We start from the raw sequence: 19331 nt of genomic DNA on the forward strand, positions 1-19331 counted from the left end.
CCAGAAAATGATGCTCCAGGAAGTTGTAGACCCAAGGGGGAAGACTTCTGCCTGTCTACATCCTAGCCTGTCTAAGGCCTCCTTCCAGTGGTTCTGCCCACTGACGGCATTTCCTCCTCATTCCCTGATAAGCCTGTGCTTGGTATTTGCTCCTAGCACTCACCTTGGTTGGACGCGGCGTGGCCGGAGTGGGTGGTTTGAATGTAGCAGTGAGAGAGGAGGCCACCCCTTAGAGATGACTTGAAAAGAACAGATAGAGGAGAAAGGTGTTAGAGCAGTGGTTCTTAAACTTAAGAATCACCTAGGGCTTGTTAAAACTTAGCTGCTGGCTCTACCTCCGGAGTTTCTGATGTAATTGTTTTTGGGTAGGCCTGAGAATTTGTATTCCCAGAAAGTTCTCAAGTGATGTGATGCTGCTGAACAGTGGGCCACACTTCGAGAACCTCTTTTTAGATGAAGGAAGGAGGTTTAGATGAAGGAGAGAGAGAGCAGAAGAAGAGCTTCTTAATGTGATCTTTCTTTTGGCTGAAATTTGACCTTTTAAAACAGAATTATGACGTGTCCTAAAAAATTTGGTTGTGGAATGCCAATATTTTTTGTAGAAAATTATTCTATAAAAATCTTTTCTTAATAAATAGATGGAGTGGGATCAACTGCTTTAAATGGAAGGAGTTTTGTGTTCTTAAAATAACATTTTTCCCCTGATGATGTAAGTAAAGTATTACATTGTAGAAAATTTGAGAAATTCAGAAAAATGTAAAGACTAATCTGAGCACTCAGAGATAATCACTCTTATCACTCTTACCAGTTTGGTTCATTTGAACAGAAATTTTTTTAAAAAAGAGATAAGGAATTACCTCTTAAGATAGAAACAAAACTTGATCTACGATGTCAAGAAGGTCAATGTCCTGTGTCTGGTTTCAGGCCTGTGTTCCAGGGTTGTTGTCTTACAGGAAAAGAGAACTAACTTTTATTGGATGTCTGCCATGCGTAGGCCCTTTGCATATATTTCCCTATATGAATCCTCACAACCCTAGAAGGCTGTATCATCACCACTTAACAGATGAGGGGACTGAAGGTCAGAGTGGTCACAGCTAGTAAGTAGCAGTGGCAGTATGGTCTTGAATCCGGATTCATCTGACTTATGAGTGCCTGAATTTCACACAGTAGAGGCTGCCACAGCCTTTATGTGGAGATTACAGTGGGCTTGGCAGAGATGCCAGATGACCTCCTTAAAGAGAGAAAAAATAGCAGAGAACTCAGTATTGGGCTGCGGACTCCCTACCTCTCGAGAGCCTCTGGCAGAGATGCCGTGGAGAAGTCACTGTCACTGGGTTGTAATATGCAGGAAGTGATGCGAAAATCACTCCCAAGATGCTTTCGTAGAATCCCTAGGTCCGTGGGGTACTAAAAACAGGCAGGACTGAGGATAAGGCCAACACAAATGATAAATGTACCCACTGTTTCGGTAAGCTGATAAACGGGTTCTGGGGGAGAGCGGTTTCTCCTAAGTGGTTAGAGTCATTTAGAAGAACTGGTAGCATAAAGAAATGCAGGCCACAAGTAAAGATCCCTGGACTTGAGCAAATGAGGTCACTTTCAGAGTGAGTCACTACGGCAGACTGTCCTGAGAATTCTGAGGACAAGAGGAGAGTACATGGACGGGGCAGAAGTTGTTAAGGAGAACTCTTGGGTGAGGAAAGGGGGGTGTATGATTGTTGGTTAGAATAAGATAACCCCAAGCATATTTGTAGGCAAAGAACCAAGGCCAGTAGGAAAGGAGTAAAGTGAAGCCTTATGAAGTGAGACTGAGCAGGTGGAACAGGTGGGAGTGACATGAGGCCTACAGAGAAAGGATTACCTTCAGAAAGGAACTGAAGCGCAGCCTGACCTCTGGAGAGAGAGAGAAAGTCATTAAAATGTGGGGGATGGTCCAAGTAGAAGGGAAGAAGCTGAGAGATCTCACACCAACCTGTCTCAATTTTGGCAAATCAAAATTCTAGAGGCGGAAGGGAGCTTGAGAGTGACGTCAGTGTTTCTTGACCTTCTCTGACCACAGCCCACCTCCCTAACTTGGTCCCACTTTCCAGTGAGTTAATAGAGGACCAGCGAGGAGAAAAATGAGAATGACACCACATTTTAGTAACCCTTGACAATTCACTTAGTACTGGTAAATGACCCACAGTAAACTCAAAGATGCAAGTCATTGAAGCTGGACCCTAGATCGGTTACTGGCCATCCTCCCCACAGAACCTCTAGGCATAGCTTGTAGTAGGCCACAGACCACACTGGGAATCTCTGATCTGTGCCACCCACCTCCCCATCCCCCTCACAGCTGAGGGAAGTAAGGCTAGAGAGACTTCAGCACAATCACACACAGCTTGTTGGTGGCAGATCGTGGACTAGACATAGGTCTCTCGATTCCATGCCCAGGGCTGGTTCCTCTTCCTCAACCAAGATGATGTCATCAGCTGAGAGTTCATGGGGAGGGGAAGTCATGAGAAGTGGGGAATGTTTAAACTGCTCTTGAGGAGGGAAGTGGGCTCGTGAGATCAGTCAAGGGAAGCCATGTTGGGGAGTGCTGTTCGAGTGAGGTCAGTTGTCTGGCTGTGCAGTCAGCACGGGGACCAGAAGCGAAAGCTGAAATGGTAAGAGTTCAAGCTCATGGGATTCTAGGAAGCGCCTAAGGATGTCACTAAAATGACTAGCCAGTCAAGTTAGAGGGGACTGGTTGTATGGGAAAAAGTGAAAGGACTGTGTGACTATGGGTCAAAAGAGGGTAAAGAATGAGTTCTGTAAGAGTGGAGAGGGGCTGGTAAGGGCTGGTAAGCAGTTACAGGCAAGTGCAGTTGGAAAGCTTTGGGCGCCGCAGACGATGCTGGCTGCGGGGAAGGAGAGGCTCAGGTCTCTGGAGGAGGGGGAGGTGTGTGCCAGCTCTGTCACGAAAGAGACGTCTCAAAGAATAGGCCCCACGTTTTCCTCAGAAATGAAGATAAATATGCCTTTGGTGGTCTAGTCTCCAAATGTGTACTTTTGTTTCCTATGGGATCGAAGGCAAAAGAAGGGACTTATTATAACAATGTATTATGACAGTGAGAGCCTTCATTTAACCTCCACAACTTTAAGAAATAGGTATTTCTGTCCTTAGCTCACGGAGGAGGAGCCAGGGCCCAGAGACTCTGGAAATTCACTCAAAATCACACAGCTGGTACATGCTGGGATTCACGCTGAAGTCCGTCTGACCCTCAAAGCTTGTATTTAAGGAACCTTAACCCTGAGGACCATAGTTCTCAAAAGTTGTTGAGAATCCTCAATAGTCAACTCTAGTTGGGCTGCCTGCTTTAGTATTCAGGAGCTGGGGGAAAACACAGCTTGCACTAGACCGAAGGACGGTGCTTGGGAGTGGGATCTAGGAATCTGTATTTTTAACTCGCTCCTTAATATGGTCAAGGCAGACTTTACTCCACTGAGGTTCAGATATAACTTATTAGGAGTCTTTTGAGGCTTAGCTACTTTCTCCGTGTCTCTTATTTTATTGCCTGATTCCCCGCTAGGCGAACAGCAGAAAACCCTGACATTCCCATGGGACGCGAAGGCCAGGGAGAAGCTCAGGGCCCTGTTTTCCACTCCCATCTCAGCAGTTCCATTACATCAGGGAAAGGCGGGCCCCTGGGGGAAAGGGTGTGGCAGCTAAGAGAGCGGATGCAGTCATCTCTGGAGTATGGAAAATTTCACAGGAAAGCTCATGGAGGATCCGGAAGGGTCTCTAGGGAGTTATCTGTGCAGACGGTCCTGTTAGTTAAAAAAAGTCATTTGGGGAACAAGGAGTAAGCCCAACTTTCCCTTTGTCTACTGTGGAGTTGGGGGAGTAGGAGAAGGAAGTGGCCAGGATTCAGTTAGGGGGGTGGGGAGTGGGTAGGGTTGTTCCCAATGGAGTCAGATGCCCCAGGCCTTAGAGGCAGAGACTAGTGTGGAGTGGGTTCTGAAGTATGGAGCTGAGTTGGAGAGAAATAGAGCAAGGCCGTACCACTGTGGGAGGGGTTTGTTTTGTTTTGTTTTGTTTTGCTTCATCACAGAAGTAAAGGAGAGTCTGCGGACTCAGGGCTTTGGCAGGAGGAGCGCGGGCTTGGGCGTCAGAGAGGGACCTTGAACTGGGAAGTCAGCCTCTGTGCGCCGAGCTTCTCCATCTAATTCCCAATGAGAGACTGCTCTGAGGATTCCTTAGCTTACGCACAGTGACTGGCACATGGGTAGTAAGCAGGGCGTTCTGTGTGCCGATGGTGGCACGTGTAGGGAGCTGGGGAGGCAGCGGTGAGCCAGAGCGAAGAAAGCACGAGCGCGCGGAGGGGCTGGAGTGCTGTCCGCAGGAAGGTGTGGCAGCTGGGGGAGCCGCTCTGTTTGCATCTGATTTCCTCCAGGCTGGGCTGCGATGCAAGGTCAGGGCTGCGGCTCCGGGCATGTCTGAGGGCTCAGCTGCAACCACTTCTGGTTGTGCTGGAAGCGTGTTTCACACCGGAGCCACTGGGTCCAGATGGCCATTCAGCTGCTGGGCTCCGCAAATCCCCGACCCTTTGCGGTAGGGGCCAGATTGCCTGTCTTCTGCCGCTTGCACTGTGCCCGGAGTAAGCCTCGGGCAGAGCCCGGCTGCTTTAGAGGGGCCACAGGGCTTGAGGACGCAGCAGGAGGTGGAAGTGTCAAGCGCGGGGCCTGAGGCAGGCACTTCCTGCCCTGGAACACACAAGTACCTTTCCTATACGCATGGATAGACAGAGACCTTGGGAGACAGTTACCACGAACCAAACCAGCTGAAAGCTTTGGTTTCTAATTTGCACTCACAGGGGCGGAGGGGAGGGGAGGGGAGGGGTGGGGAGAGGACTGTGTGCTTGCTTCACACGGGCTGCACCTGGGGGACTAGAGTGACATGTGTATGGGTTCCTTGTGCTGCCTTTTTATAGGATTTTCTTTACCCTGAAAGGAAATGGTATTTCCTTTCTCCCTTCTCTGCCTTCCCGGCACCCCTTAGAGATTCCCCCTACTTAGGGAAAACCCCAGCACTTACTGAGATAAGGAAAAGAGTAGAAAGGATCCACTGGGATCTACTTCAGCTTTTTGCATCTCTTGCCTCCCTTCCACCAGATCCTCCCCGCAAGGGCTGGTGTGCCAGCTCGAAGGTTCTTCAGTCTCCTTCCCTTTACCAGTAATTCTGCCCAGTGACCTTGGCATCTACCTGCTTTGTGTCGTTGTTGCTTTCCTTTTTCCACTCTGAGCAGGCGGCCCTGAGCTGCCCTGGCAGCCCCTGCCTCCCAGCCCCCTCGAAGTCCTTGGTGTCTGCATCTTCTATATTTGGCCTGTGACTGAAGGCCTTGTTGGCCTGGGACCTGAGGTTTCATCACCTACTGATATCCATGTATCTACCTGCATCTTAGGTGAACCTGGGAATGGCAGGGTGAGGCAATATTTCCAAGACTGGAAGTCAGGTATTACAGGCATACTTTCCTGGCTTGCATTGCCAGCTCCTTGCCAGATGACCGACTGGTCACTGCTCCCTTAACTCTGACTCCTATACAAGATAGATTAGAAACCGGCCTCTTTGCAAGGCCGCTGGGTAGAGAGAAGTGAAGTGGGAGGTGTGGGGCTTGTCCTGGCTGAGGGTCTGCATTTCTCCTTTTTCCCCTGCAGCCCTGGCCCGCCACCGCTACATGAAGCAGGCTCAGGCCCTAGGCCCTCAGGTGATGGAAAAACCACTATACTGGGGGGCGGACAGGAGCTCCCAGGTCTCATCTTATCCAATGAACCTGCTGCCGCCGCGAGGTAACCGTTGCCAGAGATTTGGGGTGGGAGAGGGCAGAGGGCAAGCGTAGGTGCATGGGCTGCCTCGGGGCCTTCGAGAGGAATATAGTGGGTATCTGTGATTGAGGATGGGGACGGGATGGACGCAAAACGCAAGCTGATCAATGTGTCACTTTGGTGCCCTGGTTCTGAGGGGCATGTTTTGAGCCAGCAGTTCTGCATGTTCTTATCCTTGTTTCTATTCAGATTTGTCCCAGCGATCCAGCCTCCCACAGATGCCAATGACCCAGACCGCCGCTCACCCTCCCATCGCCAATGGTGTCTTAGAGTATTTGGAGAAAGAGCTGCGGAACCTCCACCCCGCGCAGCCTCTGCCGCCTGACCTCAAAGCCAGATCCGGCCAAGCCTGCAGCATGCTGTCCTCCCTGGGCTCTGAGGTTGTGGAGCGCAGAATCATCCACCTGCCCCCGCTGATCGGAGCCCTGCCGTCCTCACGGAGGACCAGCAACTCCTCCCGCCAGCAGTGGCGCAGCCCAGTTCCCCCTGGACCCTGGGATCTGAGGGAGGGGAGAAGGCAGCCCCATTACCCTGATTTCCACCAGGAGCTTCAGGACCGGGAGCCTAAGCGCTGGGCGTTGGAGGGACGGGAGCTGAACCAGCTCAGGAGGGGAAGGCACCACCGCTCCAGGCCGCACGGGTCACCCACGCCCTGGTCAGACTGGGACAGCCTCAGTGACGGCCCCTCATCAAGTGAGGCCCGCTGGCGGCCCGACCGCCCCCCTGTCCGGAGCCGCTGCCCAGCCCGGCCGCGCAGGCCCAGCCCCCGGGAGAATGCCCGGAGGCCCCCGAGGCGCAGGCACCGCAGCTACTCCCCTCCCTTGCCTTCCGGCCTCAGTTCCTGGAGCTCCGAGGAGGACGACAAGGAGAGGCAGCCTCGGAGCCGGGGAGCCCCCCGCCGCCGCAGCTCCCCCTCCTCGCACTGGCCTGAGGAGAAGCCCCCCAGCTACCGCTCGCTGGACGTCAGGCCAGGCAAGAATGGCCGGAGAGAAGGGAGTGTGGAGAGGCGCTCGGTGAGCCTGGGGCATCCTGCCGAGGGTCGGGCGTGGGCAGAGCGGGGCTGGGCCACAGCTGACACGGGCCACCCACATGCCACCCGTGAGGGTACCTCCTCCTTGAGCTTGCCCCGTGGGCGCGGCGAGACCTCTCGTCGGAGCTAGAAGGGGCCCAGTGCATGCAGAGCCGGAGGAGGGCTGGATGCTCGATGCTTAAAAAGGGCCTTCTCATCTTCAGACACAAGACAGTCTCGTGAGGCAGGGTTCCCCCATTTCACAGATGAAGAAACGAGGCTCAGAACAACTGAGCGCCCGTGAGTAGTGGAGTAAGACTTAAATGCAGGTTTCGTGGCTAAGGCTTTACTTCCTGTCCTAGCTGCCTGCCTTTACTTAGCAAGTCTATTTCCATACCCCAGATTAGACCGTGCAGCCTGACAGGACGTTTGTGCCGCTTCTGGGGGCTGCAAGGCAGTGTGCAAGGCCCTGTATTCGAGGATGAGGCCCTGTGAGACCCCCAGAAAGAATCCTTTTTTTTTTTTTTTAAGATTTTATTTATTTATTTGACAGAGAGACAGCCAGCGAGAGAGGGAACACAAGCAGGGGGAGTGGGAGAGGAAGAAGCAGACTTCTAGGAGAGCAGGGAGCCCGATGCGGGGCTCGATCCCAGGACTCCGGGATCACGCCCTAGGCCGAAGGCAGACACAACCACTGAGCCACCCAGGCGCCCCCCCCCCCAAAGAATCCTTACACTGTTTTAAAACAAAAACAAACACCTCATATCCCAAATATGGGTCAAACTTTAGGGTTCTGGAACAGGCAAGGCACCAATAGGTGCCAGTCATAGCTTACGAGCCTAAAAGGCGCACAAAGAGGGATCATGGCCTTATAGGCCTCAAATTTTTTTAAGGATGTGACTTAAAAAATCATTTTATAGTTGATATACTGAAACGATGGTATTCCCTTAATGTCATTTTGCAAAGTTATGCTGCCATGGCTCAAAAATATTCATGAACTGTCTTCAGAGTCAACTTAAATGAAAATCGATTTCTCTATGTGACCAAAATCCTTTTCTGTTTTGCTTCCTTTGAGATAAAGGGATATGTAGTAGGCTTTGAGGGAAGTTCCCAGAGTAGAGAATATTGTAGAAGAATTTTAGTCTCCCATACACTTCCAAAGATATTTGGAAATGCAAGTTCTGCTGTGATTTGTTTAAAAAGCAATCACATGTATGGAGTGTGCAAAGAAGCAGGCACCTTATGGGAGCTGTAGTGCTAGCCTTTCTAGAAAAGAGCCTTGGTGAGAGAGTAATTCATGAGGAAGGTAGCAAAGGCCTGCAGGCAGTTCTAAAATAATGGCAGTTCTCACAGACGTCCCAGGAAAGACGCAAAGACCATGAAACGTAGTAGTATCCTTACTAAGTGGTACCTAACTATGCACATTGATGCCATATTCCATTTAACCCTCACAACACCCTGTGAGGTTTGTACTGTTATCTTCATTTTATAGTGGATACAACTCTTTCTTCCATGTCACCAATAGGAAAATTACATTCTGAAAGGACACCTGGAACCAGTTAAAGCCAGGACAACTGCTGCTATTTTAGTCATAGAGTGACTAAACTGTCTCTTATCTTCATTTTAACAGGAAAAAAAAAAAAAAAAGAACTTGAAAGGCAGGTTTTGGCCCCAAATCCAAACCCTATCTTTGAAGTTCTTCTTCGTTTTCTTCTCTTTAAGTGAAATTATGTGGTTTCCTGTAGGAGAGAGAAGGGTAAAAGGAACACCAGTTATGTTCCAGACATTGGGATAAGCCTTTTCCAAACCTTATTTATTTAATCTTTGCAACAACACGTGAGGCTCAGTGAGACTGGGTGTCATGCTTGAAGTCACACAGCCAGTAGACAGTGAAGCCAGAGTTTGAGCACGGATAGCCCTCTGACTCAAGCCTGCACCCTTTCAGTAACTTTCGGCCTCATTCGTAAGAAGCAAGAATCGTTTGGGGCAATGATGTTTTCCTGCTATATTTCTTCCTGGTAACTTTGTTTCTTCCTCATTTTCTGCAAGTATTACAGCTTCCTTTATCATTAAGGTTTACACACTACTAATTCTACCACAAGCAAACCAAGTTTTCTGTTGTAAAGTTGCTCATGAGACGCAAAGATTTCGCTCAAGATCATTTTGAAAGCCTTCATTGTTTTGGATTTCTCTGAGCTTATCTCCCACAGAGTTAGTTACTTTATCATGTTCAACTGTCTACTCATATTCTGAGTGACTACAGGCCCAGGGCCATGGCTGGCTTTAGACAGTTGGTTCGTTTGAAGGGCACAGTGTTTTGTTTATAGTTTGAATTTTGAATGCCTTCAGTGAAGCAAAAGTCTCCAGGGCCAAAGTCTTACTCTGCTGCTCTCCTCGGTGGGGCTGGGCGCTTCCCGCGCACTTTGCTAATCTCTGAAGTCTTCAGAGCTTGGAGCTAGCGTCAGAGATCATAATACAATTGGGCCACCAGATGGCAATCTTTGATTATGTATAATAAAGTTTCTGTTTGCTCCTTGAGTTAATAAATGTATCACTATTTTCTTAAATCAAGCTTTCAGCAGTTACAGCTTTGCCATAACTTTTTATGAAATATTTATTAAAAATATTTTGTTAAATATTCAGAGCTGTATGCATTAATTAAAAAACCTTTTGGCTTTCATCGAACCTTCTGTCTTAAGAATAATGTTTAACAAGTAGATACCGAGGAACAAGGGCTTCCATCCAAAATGGGTAAGAACTATTCTCTGCACAGTGCACATGAGAAAATGGGAGTTATGTTGAGGAATCTCCCATTTGACTACAGAATCAGGATTCCAGCAGAGACCTGACCTCAGGTCTGGTGGTTTTGTTTTCTTTTGTTTTTTTCACTCCATCAAAGGCCACAGTCTCAGAAATGTAAGAAACTGTAATGTCAATTTTTAAACTCCTGTGGTTTCAGACTGGGTTACCCCTGTGCTTCTGGCCTCCTTCAAACTGAATATCTTTCTTCCCAATCTTGCCCTACGAGAAAGAGCTTCCCAAGGCATTTCTGGTTTGTTGCAAACTTGGCCTGCACCCACCTGTTCTAATACAAGAGAAAACTGCATTCCTTCCTCTCCAAGTTAAACTCAAACTTGCAGTAGAGAATCCAAGATTTTTTTTCATTTTTCTTGACTCAAGTTAATAAAAAAAAATTTTTTTTTGCTCAGTATTCTTAATCCTCTACTTTTAATACAATGCCTATTCCTTGATCATGTCTGGGTTTTTCTTCAGCAAGCCTTGCACAAATTCCTTTCGTCCCCTTTCATTGCTTTCCCTTGTATCCGAGAATATTCATCCCATAGCATTTTGATTAGAAGCCATGCCCCCTAAAACTCACTTTCCTATAACATAATTAATAATTATTTAAAAAAATAATAAACTCACTTTCCTGATAAAATGGAAACACAACTTTTTTTTACAGTAACATGAATGTATATACACATGCATTTAATAGTATGTTTTGGGACAGATATCTTGTTTTGCCACTTCAAATAGGATATTAAAGGTCACATTCATGGACTACAGCTGTAGATATTCAAAACTTAGAGATGATCCCCTACAATACATAGTTAGAGAAATATCAGAAATGTAGACCTTGCCCTGATAGAATAAGTTGAAAAAGTCGAAAGATCAAGTGTACTAACTTCTGAAGAAAAGTCACTGAGTTTGGTCAGAAAGAGGTAGCTAATGATCTTTGAAAAATAACTTGAGAGAAATACCAATGTATGAAGCTCAACTTTTTAGAAAAGGGCTGAGAAGGAACAGTTCAGGAGAATATGAATAAGAAAAGAAGAACTGGGCCATGTCTTCATGAACAAGTGGTAGGGAGATGCATCGGCTGATGAATGGACAGGGTACTTTATTTCAGTCTAAGGGAGACTTGAAGGTGTTAAAATCAGCAGGAGGCAAAGTGAATGAGACTGTAAGAAATTTTTAAACATTAAAGGTAGTTGAGGGAGGCTCCAGGGAGGTATGAAAGAAGAGTAACCTAAGCCTGGGGAAGAGACTGGCTTCATGAGGAATCAAGAAGTGTTTTCTAGATTCAGTTATGCTGTCCCAGCATCCACTACTCACCTAGAATTTGTACCAGAATCAAGTGCACCTTGTATGTTGTATGCATAGACAATAGATCCCAGCTGACTGGATTCTTTTGTGTTCTGTTCCCCAGGAGAGAGCCAGCTCCCGTAGTGGAAGGAGTGTGGTCATTTAGTCACCAGGCACAGCACTACTTCTGTGGCTACTTCTCAGCTCCCACATGTCATCAGCATCACCCAGATTTCCAGCTGACTTGGGAGGCATACTGCAAGTCCCTATCTAACAGTTTTGGCTTAGATTCTGAGAAGAAAATAGAAAAATATTAAAAACAAGAGTTTGAGGAATTGATGACCATAGTGTTAGCCTTGGCTCACACTCTGCACAGAGTATCTGACTTGGAATAGACCCTAACTGGTACGTGATCCCTCAGGAACTTAGTAGCCTGAGTCTTCTGCTAGGTCACACAGCTCAAAACTATGGCCAGTCTCAAAGTGAGAACTCAGGAATCTTTAAGAAGAAACCAAACATGTTTCAGGTGCAGGCAATTTATTGAATACGGAAATTTCTGTGGGAACTTGTCTCTGTCTCTATAGCATACGTCCATTTTAGGAGTCCATCTTGCTGCACTCTCGCCCAGTCCTGAGTGCTCCCGAGGGTTGAGTCAGAGATGGCACAGGAAATACTCCAGCAATGTGCTCTCTCGTGGGCTATTTATGCAAGTGTAGAAAATCACTAAGAAGCAGTTTTGCACCAAATTTATTCCTGCCCCTTGTTTTCTTCTTGCTCTTTTTTTTTTGCCTACATTTAATTTATATATCCTTATATATTATGTATCCAATTAAAATCAGTTTAAATGCTTCTTGGGAACAACACAGCATATAAATAAATTAGAAAGAAAATGTACTGGCCTAAGGATTCTGTCCCAAATAAATATTTACTTTGGTGTACTTGATTGAACTGAGTTTTCTTCCCTACTAAAACTCAGAGAAGAGCCCCAATTTGGATAGTTTGAAGTCACCTTTCTCCTGGCACCACTCAGCCTTGCAGAGTTGAGATTTCCCAAGCAGAAGCATCCAGGTAGGTTTGGCCACTCAGAGAACCCCAGGACGAGAGGGCTATGCTCTCTCTATAGTTAGCTCTACCACACCCTCCCATTTTCCTAGTCCCTTTGGTGTTTTCACGAATCCATTTGTGCTTGATGTAGAAATGCTCCTTGAGCAGATTGGAAGGAGATGGTCTGAACGGAGGGGTGTGTGTGTGGTCCTCAACAGTATCTTTATGTATATGGCCTTAAGCTCAGTTTAGATCCTGTTGTGTTGACACATTCATTTTTTTCCCCCAGCCTCATTAATTACATCTGGAGAAAATAGGTTAAATGCATGCATCAGGCAAATATTTCTTTCAGATTTTTGATGTCTATAATGCAACTGGGTCTAAAATAGCAAAACGGAAACAAAAATAAAAAATTTTAACAGATAAAGAAGACATAAAAATCACTAGGTGAGAGTCCTCTGGTCTGGACAAGATGGCATAGACCTTTTCCTTGCTCCTTCCCGCTAAGCATAACTTTATAAGCCCTGGAAATGGCGCAAGAAACAGGCAAAGGAGAATTCTAAAGGATGCTAAGTAGAAAGCAAGGTGATTTGGGAACCCAGAGCATGAGGAATAACACAGAGGCAGGCTATCTTGAATCCCCCAACCAAAAAAAAAAAAAAAAAGAGAGAGAGAGAGCCACCCAGAACTGGCATTTTCCAACTTCCCACCTCGCAAGAGAAGCTACTAGCTCATTCTTCCCCGTGGATTTCATGGGAGTCCCTTTGACAACCTCAGGCAATGGGGACCGACTAAGGCCCTGCCAAAAATAACCAGGGGAAGTATGCTCCTTCCCTGCTGGGCCAGAGACTCTTCCATGGAGAGATACTGTGGTGAGTAGGAAGAACCAGTAAGAGAAACTCAGGTAAAGCATGTAACCCAGCTGAGAAAGCTCTTCGTTCCCAAGGGCCAGAGACTCTCATTCCCTGCTGAGATAGTAGGGCTGACTAGGGAACCAGGAGAAAGACCTGTCACAGCTAGCAGCTTGGGCCTGGAAATCACTTTGTCTCCATGAAACTGAGACTCTCCTCCCTGGCCCAGATTAACTAGGGTAGCGGGGGGGGGGCACCAAGAGAAAGATTTCTACACACCCCTCCCTCACCAAGAGATATCTGGCAACCCAGCCAGAGGAAATTCCTTCTATCCCCTCAGGCACCACCGACAGAGACCAGAGTGCGCCCCATCAGCACCAAATACATCACGTAGGCCAACATAACATCACAAAGTTTCTGAAAATTAAATTGCCATTGGCCTTATGGCCTGCAAAAGTAGGCTAAAACTTGTATATTGAACCTAATAGAAGAACTTCCTGTAAAATAAAACATTAAAATAGAACCCAGAGTATCCTAACATAATAGACAAAATGATCAGAATACAAACCAAGAACCAAGAAAATCACTTGAATGAAAGACAAAATCACCTGATGCCAACCTGATATGAATCAGATGTTGGAATTATCTGATAAGAATTTGAAGGCAGTCATTATAAAAATACTATAACAATCAATAACAAATCATCTTAAAAAATAGAAGATTTCAAAAAAGAAATAGAAGTTATGCAAAAAAGAAAAGGAAATTATAAAACCGAAAAACACAACAGAAATTAAAAACTCATGGGATGGGCTCAACAGTGGAGTAGAAATAAGAGGATAGAATCAGTGAACATGAGGACAGAACAATAGAATTCACTCAATTTGAACAATAAGAAGTAAACAGGAAAAAATGAACAGAGTCTCAAGGACCTGTGAGACTATAACAAAATATATCATTGGCGTGCCAGAAAGTAGAGGAGAAAAGTGGGGGTGAATGAGTATTTGAGGAAATAATGGCTGGGAACTGCCTGTATTTGATGAAAGACACCAACCTAGAGATTGAATGAACCTAAAAGCTGAATGAACACAAACAGGATAAACCTAAAGGATCCATGGCAAGATAGATCATAATTAAAGTTTTAAAAAAGAACAAAACTCCTGAAAGTAGCCAGAGAGAAACAAGGCATTCTCTGCAGGGAAACACCAATTTAAGTGGATTTCTTATGTAAAACCACAAAGAAGGAAATGGCAAAGTGTTTTTTAAGTGATGAAAGAAAATAACTGTTAACCATAATTCTCTATCTGGAAAAGCTGTTTTTCAGGAATGAAGGGAAAATAAAGACGTTCATAGATGAATGAAAGTTAAGATTCTGTGACTGGCAGACCTACCCTGAAAAGACTGAAGTTATTCACACAGAAAGGAAATGATAAAAGAAGGAAACTTACAGCATCAGGAATCAAGAAGAAACATAGAAAGAACAGAAATCTGAGTCCATACAATAGACAATTCTTTTCCTTATGAGTTTTATAAATCATATTTGATGATTGAAACAAAAAATATAATACTAATACTCAAAACAATGATATTTAAAGGTGGGAAAGGTAAAGACACCTAAATGGAAGTGAAGTTTCTAAACTTTATCTGAAGTGGTAAATGTTGATAGCAGTACATCATTTTAAGTAGCACCCACAGAAACCCCTGTGAAAATTGTAGAGAGAGACAAACTCAAAAGTATTACTCAGCCATCAGAAAGGATGAATACCTTCCGTTTGCATTGACATGGGTGGAACTGGAGGGGATTATATTAAGTGAAATAAGTCAAGCAGAGAAAGACAATTATCATATGGTTTCAATTATATGTGGAACATAAGGAATAGCATGGAGGACCGTAGGGGAAAGGAGGGAAAACTGAATGGGAAGAAATCAGAGAGGGAGACAAACCATGAGAGACTTTGGACTCCAGGAAACAAACTGAGGGTTACAGAAGGGAGGGGAGTGATGGGTATTAAGGAGGGCACATGTTGTGATGAACACTGGGTGTTATACGCAACTAATAAACCATTGAACACTATATCAAAAACTAATGATGTGCTATATGTTGGCTAACTGAACATAACAATAAAAAATAAAGTTTCTTTAAAAAAAGGTGCTCTTTTAAAAAAATAAACTAAGGGTTGCTGGAGGGGAGGTGGGTGAGGGGATGGGGTAACTGGGTGATGGGCTCTAAGGAGGGTACATGACGTGATGAGCACTGGGTGTTATACGCAACTGATAAATTACTGAACACTACATCTGAAACTAAGTATGTACTACATGTTGGCTAATCGAATTTAAATAAAAATAAGTAAATAAAATGAAAAAAAATTTAAAAAATTTAAAAAGGTGCTCTTTTAAAACTTTTATTTTATTATGTTATGTTAGTCACCATACAGTACATCATTAGTTTTTGATGTAGTTTCCATGATTCATTGTTTGCATATAACATCCAGTGCACCATGCAATACATGCCCTCCTTAATACCCATCACTGGCCTAGCCCATCCCTCCACCCCCCCTTCCCTCTGAAACCCTCAGTTTGTTTCCCGGAGTCCATAGACAAACCATGATAAAATGTCTATAAATAAATCAAGATGGAATCCTAAAGCGCATTCAGGTAACCTGCAAAAAGGCAAGAAAGAGGAAAAGGAGCAACAAATAGCAGAGGAAACAAATAGAAAATAAATAATAAAATACTAAAGTGGTCACATATAGATAGTTAGCTTAAATGTAAATGGTCTAAATACGCCAATCAAAACACTGGGATTGGCAGATTAAAAAAAAAACAACTATATCCTACATGTAAGCAATTCACTTGGAGCACTGATTTCAAATTCAGACACAGGTTGAAAATAAAAGGGAGGGAAAAGGTATACTACATACACACTAATAAGAAGAGCAGAAGTGGCAACATTAATATCTTATAAAGTAGACTTCAAAGCAAGGGAAATTATCAGAGAAAAGAGACATCATATAGTGATAAAAGGATCAATCTGCCCAGAAGATATATTATGCTAAATGTCTGCAAACTAAACCACAGAGCCTCAAATACATGAAGCATAACTGATAAAGCTGAAATGAGAAAGAGAATGATCTCTGGTTAGGGTTGGGAACTTCAATACCCCTCTCTTCCAGTAACCAATAGAACTACTAGGCATAGTCTTGAGGATACAGATCTGAACAACACAATCAATCAGCAGGATCTAACTAACATATATAAAACAGACCACCCAACAAGAACAGAATACATTTTTCTCAATTGCCTTTGGGACATTCACTAAATAGAAAAAACAAAACATAAAACATACCATAAACAAAACCTAGACAAATGTAAAAGAATTGAAATCATACAGAATGTGTACTCTGACTCTAATGGAATCAAACTAGAAATCTATAACAAAGAAAACAGGAAACTCTTGAAATACTTAGAAACTAAGCAAACACACTTCTAAATAATTACAGGCAAAAAGGAACTCTCAACGGGAATATAAAAAATGAAATAATTAAATAAATTAAATAAAAATGAAAACAACATATCAAAATATGTAGGATCCAGCTAAATCAGTACTGAGAGGGAAATTTATAGCACTAAATGTTTACATTTAAAATGAGGAAAGGTGTCATTTCTGTAACCTATGTTCTTAATTCAATAAGCTAGAAAAAGGAGCAAAACAAACCCAAAGTAAATGGAAGGGATGAACTAATATAAGAACAGAAAATAAAACTGGAAATAGAAAACATTACTAAAAAACTCAAGAAATAAGAAGTTTGTTCTTCAAAAATATCAATAAAATTGATAAACCTCCATTAAGACTGACAAAAACAGAATACATATCATTAATATCAGGATGAAATAGGAAATATCATTTCAGATACTGCAGCTAGTATAAAGTAAATAAAAAGTATAAAATAAATAATAAACATAAATAATTATCATATAGTTATTAAGCAGTAATTATAAATAAATAAATAATAAGAGAGTACTACATATAACTTTATGCTCATAAGTATAGTGGCTTAGAAGAAATGAAATAATTCCCTGAGAACCACAAACAGCCAAAATTCAACTAAGATGAAATAGATCATCCCAAAAGATCATCCCATTCTATAACCATTAGGGAAATTGGATTTTTTTGGCTTTAAGATTTTTTATATTCAATTTGTGCTACTTTCACATTGTGTCCAGTTTACTGATACAGATAAGTGACAACCATAGAAGTCTATCTGTCAACACAAATGAAGGGATAATGTTTGTTTCCAAGGCATTATAATGCTCCCATTAACTGGGTTAATGTAAAATTTTTTAATGCTCAAATGCTTTAAATTTGTGTGTATGAGATAAGAAGAATGTCCACATCAAACTGCTTCTGTAACAGGGCTAAGCTGGCCGTATCTCCCATGGAATAACTTGATGCCCATGGATCAAACCGATTTTGAACTGCCCAGCAGTTACAACTTTCTGTTCTAGATAATTCAGATTCTCATCAAAGTCTCCTCTTACAATATGAATATCACAGGCCAGCGTCTTGAGATAGTCATAACTGTCTTTGGTGCAAAGGTTTCCAGTACAGAGAATGTGCTGAATCTTTCCTGGCACCAGCAGTTTTTTTAGCTGACAAACTAATATGGAATATGCGGGTCTCCTAATACCAACACCAACTTCCTGTCACTGGGCTCCACTCAGTCACCACAAGCGCTGCCACCTTAGGAGATCGGATTTTAGAAATTTAGAAATCAGATTATAGAAAAGCTCTCTGAAATGACATCTCCAGACCCAGATAGTCTCACTGGAGAATTCTAGCAAAACTTTAAAAGTATAATTAACACTAACTTTACACAATCTCTTCCAGAAAATAGAAGAGGAAGAAATACTCCCTGCTCATTTAAGGAAGACAGTGCAAAGCCATGGCAAAAGTCATTACAAAAAAAGAAAACAATGAACAAACAACCCTCCTGAACTTAGATGCAAAATTCCTTAACAGAATATTACCAGATATTTTAATACATAAAAATAATTATACACCATGAACAAGGGGGAGTTGGTCCAGATACATAAGCCTGGTTCCCAGCATAGTAAAAACAATCTTGAAAGACAAAATTGGAGGACTTATACCTTCCAATTTTAAAATGTACTATAAAGCTATATTAGTTAAGAGAGTGTGGTACTGGCATAGTATAGACATATTGATCAGTGGAACAGAATTGAGAGTCCAGAAATAAATCTTTAAATTTATGGTAAACCGATTTCTTACAAAGCTGTTTAGACAATTCAGTGAGGGAAGGATTGTCTTTTCTACAAATGATGCTAGGTCATTTGGATAGCCACATGTAAAAAGATGGATTTAGACCCATCATACATATGCAAATAATTAACTCAAAATGGATAATAGTCTAAATGTAAGAGTTAAAACTGTAAAACGTTTAGAGAAAAAGATAGAAGAAAACCTTTGTGTCCTTGGATTAAGTAAAGAGTTCTTAGATATGACACCAATAGCATAATCCTTAAAAGAAAAAAATTATAAATTGGACTTCATCAAAATTTAAGTTTTGCACTTCAAAAGACACCATTAGGGAAATAGAAATACAAATCAAAAACTTAGAGAATATATTCACAAATCCTTGATAAAAATACTTCTAATCATAATCTATAAAGAAATCTTACAACTCAATAGGACAACAAAATTTTTAAAAATAGACAAGATATGAATAGAGATTTCACAAAAAGGAAAACATAAAGATGGCTAATGAGCACATGAAAAGATGTTCTATGTAATATTATTATCCTTAGGAAAATACAAATTAAAACCACAATGAGACACCACGCCATACCCATTAGAATGACAATAATAAAAGAGACAGACAATAATAAGTGGTAGCATAGATGTGGAGAAATGGAAATCTTCATAGTTGCTGATGGAAATGTGAAATAATGTGGCTGCTTTGGAAGCCTTTTGGCAATTAAAAAATGTATATTAGACATAAATTTACCATATAACCCAAAAATTCCACTCCCTGTTATTACCCAAGAGAAATTATCTACATTAAAACATATATGAATGTTCATAGAAGCCTTATTTATAGTAACAGAAAAAGTAGAAAAAAATCCAAATTTCCATCAACTGGTGAACAGCTGAACAAAATGTGGTCATAGCCATACAATGGAATTCTATTCAGTAATAAAGAAAAACAAATTACTGATACATACTACAATATGGATGAACTTCAAAAATATTATGCTAAGTGAAAGAAGCCAGATACAAAAGATCACATATCATATGATTCTATTTATATGAGATGTCCAGAAAAGGCAAATCTTTAGAGACAGTAAGTCAGTGGTTGCTTAAGACTGGGATTGGAACAGGAATTGACTGCAAATGGACTAGAGGCTTCTTTCTGGGGTGACAAAAATGAGCTAAAAATGGATTATGGTGATGGTTGCACAACTTTGTAAACTTCACT

At 42.9% G+C, this 19331-nt stretch overlaps 1 protein-coding gene and 1 pseudogene across 4 annotated transcripts in view; one reads left to right on the forward strand and one right to left on the reverse strand.

Moving 5' to 3' along the window:
- ILDR1 (immunoglobulin like domain containing receptor 1) overlaps positions 1-13595 on the forward strand; it is a 30183-nt gene extending 16588 nt beyond the window's left edge. The window contains exons 6-8 of one of the 4 annotated variants that reach the window (XM_026494635.4): positions 5680-5811; positions 6037-6860; positions 11067-13595. In XM_026494635.4, coding sequence (XP_026350420.2) covers positions 5680-5811; positions 6037-6860; positions 11067-11108 — 998 coding nt within the window. In that variant the 3' untranslated portion in view covers positions 11109-13595. Of the gene's footprint in view, positions 1-5679; positions 5812-6036 lie in introns of all 4 variants that reach the window. The other 3 variants (XM_026494624.4, XM_057306683.1, XM_057306682.1) reach the window with 3 other exon arrangements.
- Positions 13596-17011: 3416 nt separating this feature from the next.
- LOC125281479 (vacuolar protein sorting-associated protein 29-like) lies at positions 17012-18705 on the reverse strand (annotated as a pseudogene).
- Between the last annotated feature and the right edge of the window lie 626 nt (positions 18706-19331).

Source organism: Ursus arctos, unplaced genomic scaffold, assembly GCF_023065955.2.
Source record: "Ursus arctos isolate Adak ecotype North America unplaced genomic scaffold, UrsArc2.0 scaffold_4, whole genome shotgun sequence".
Lineage (NCBI taxonomy): Eukaryota > Metazoa > Chordata > Mammalia > Carnivora > Ursidae > Ursus > Ursus arctos.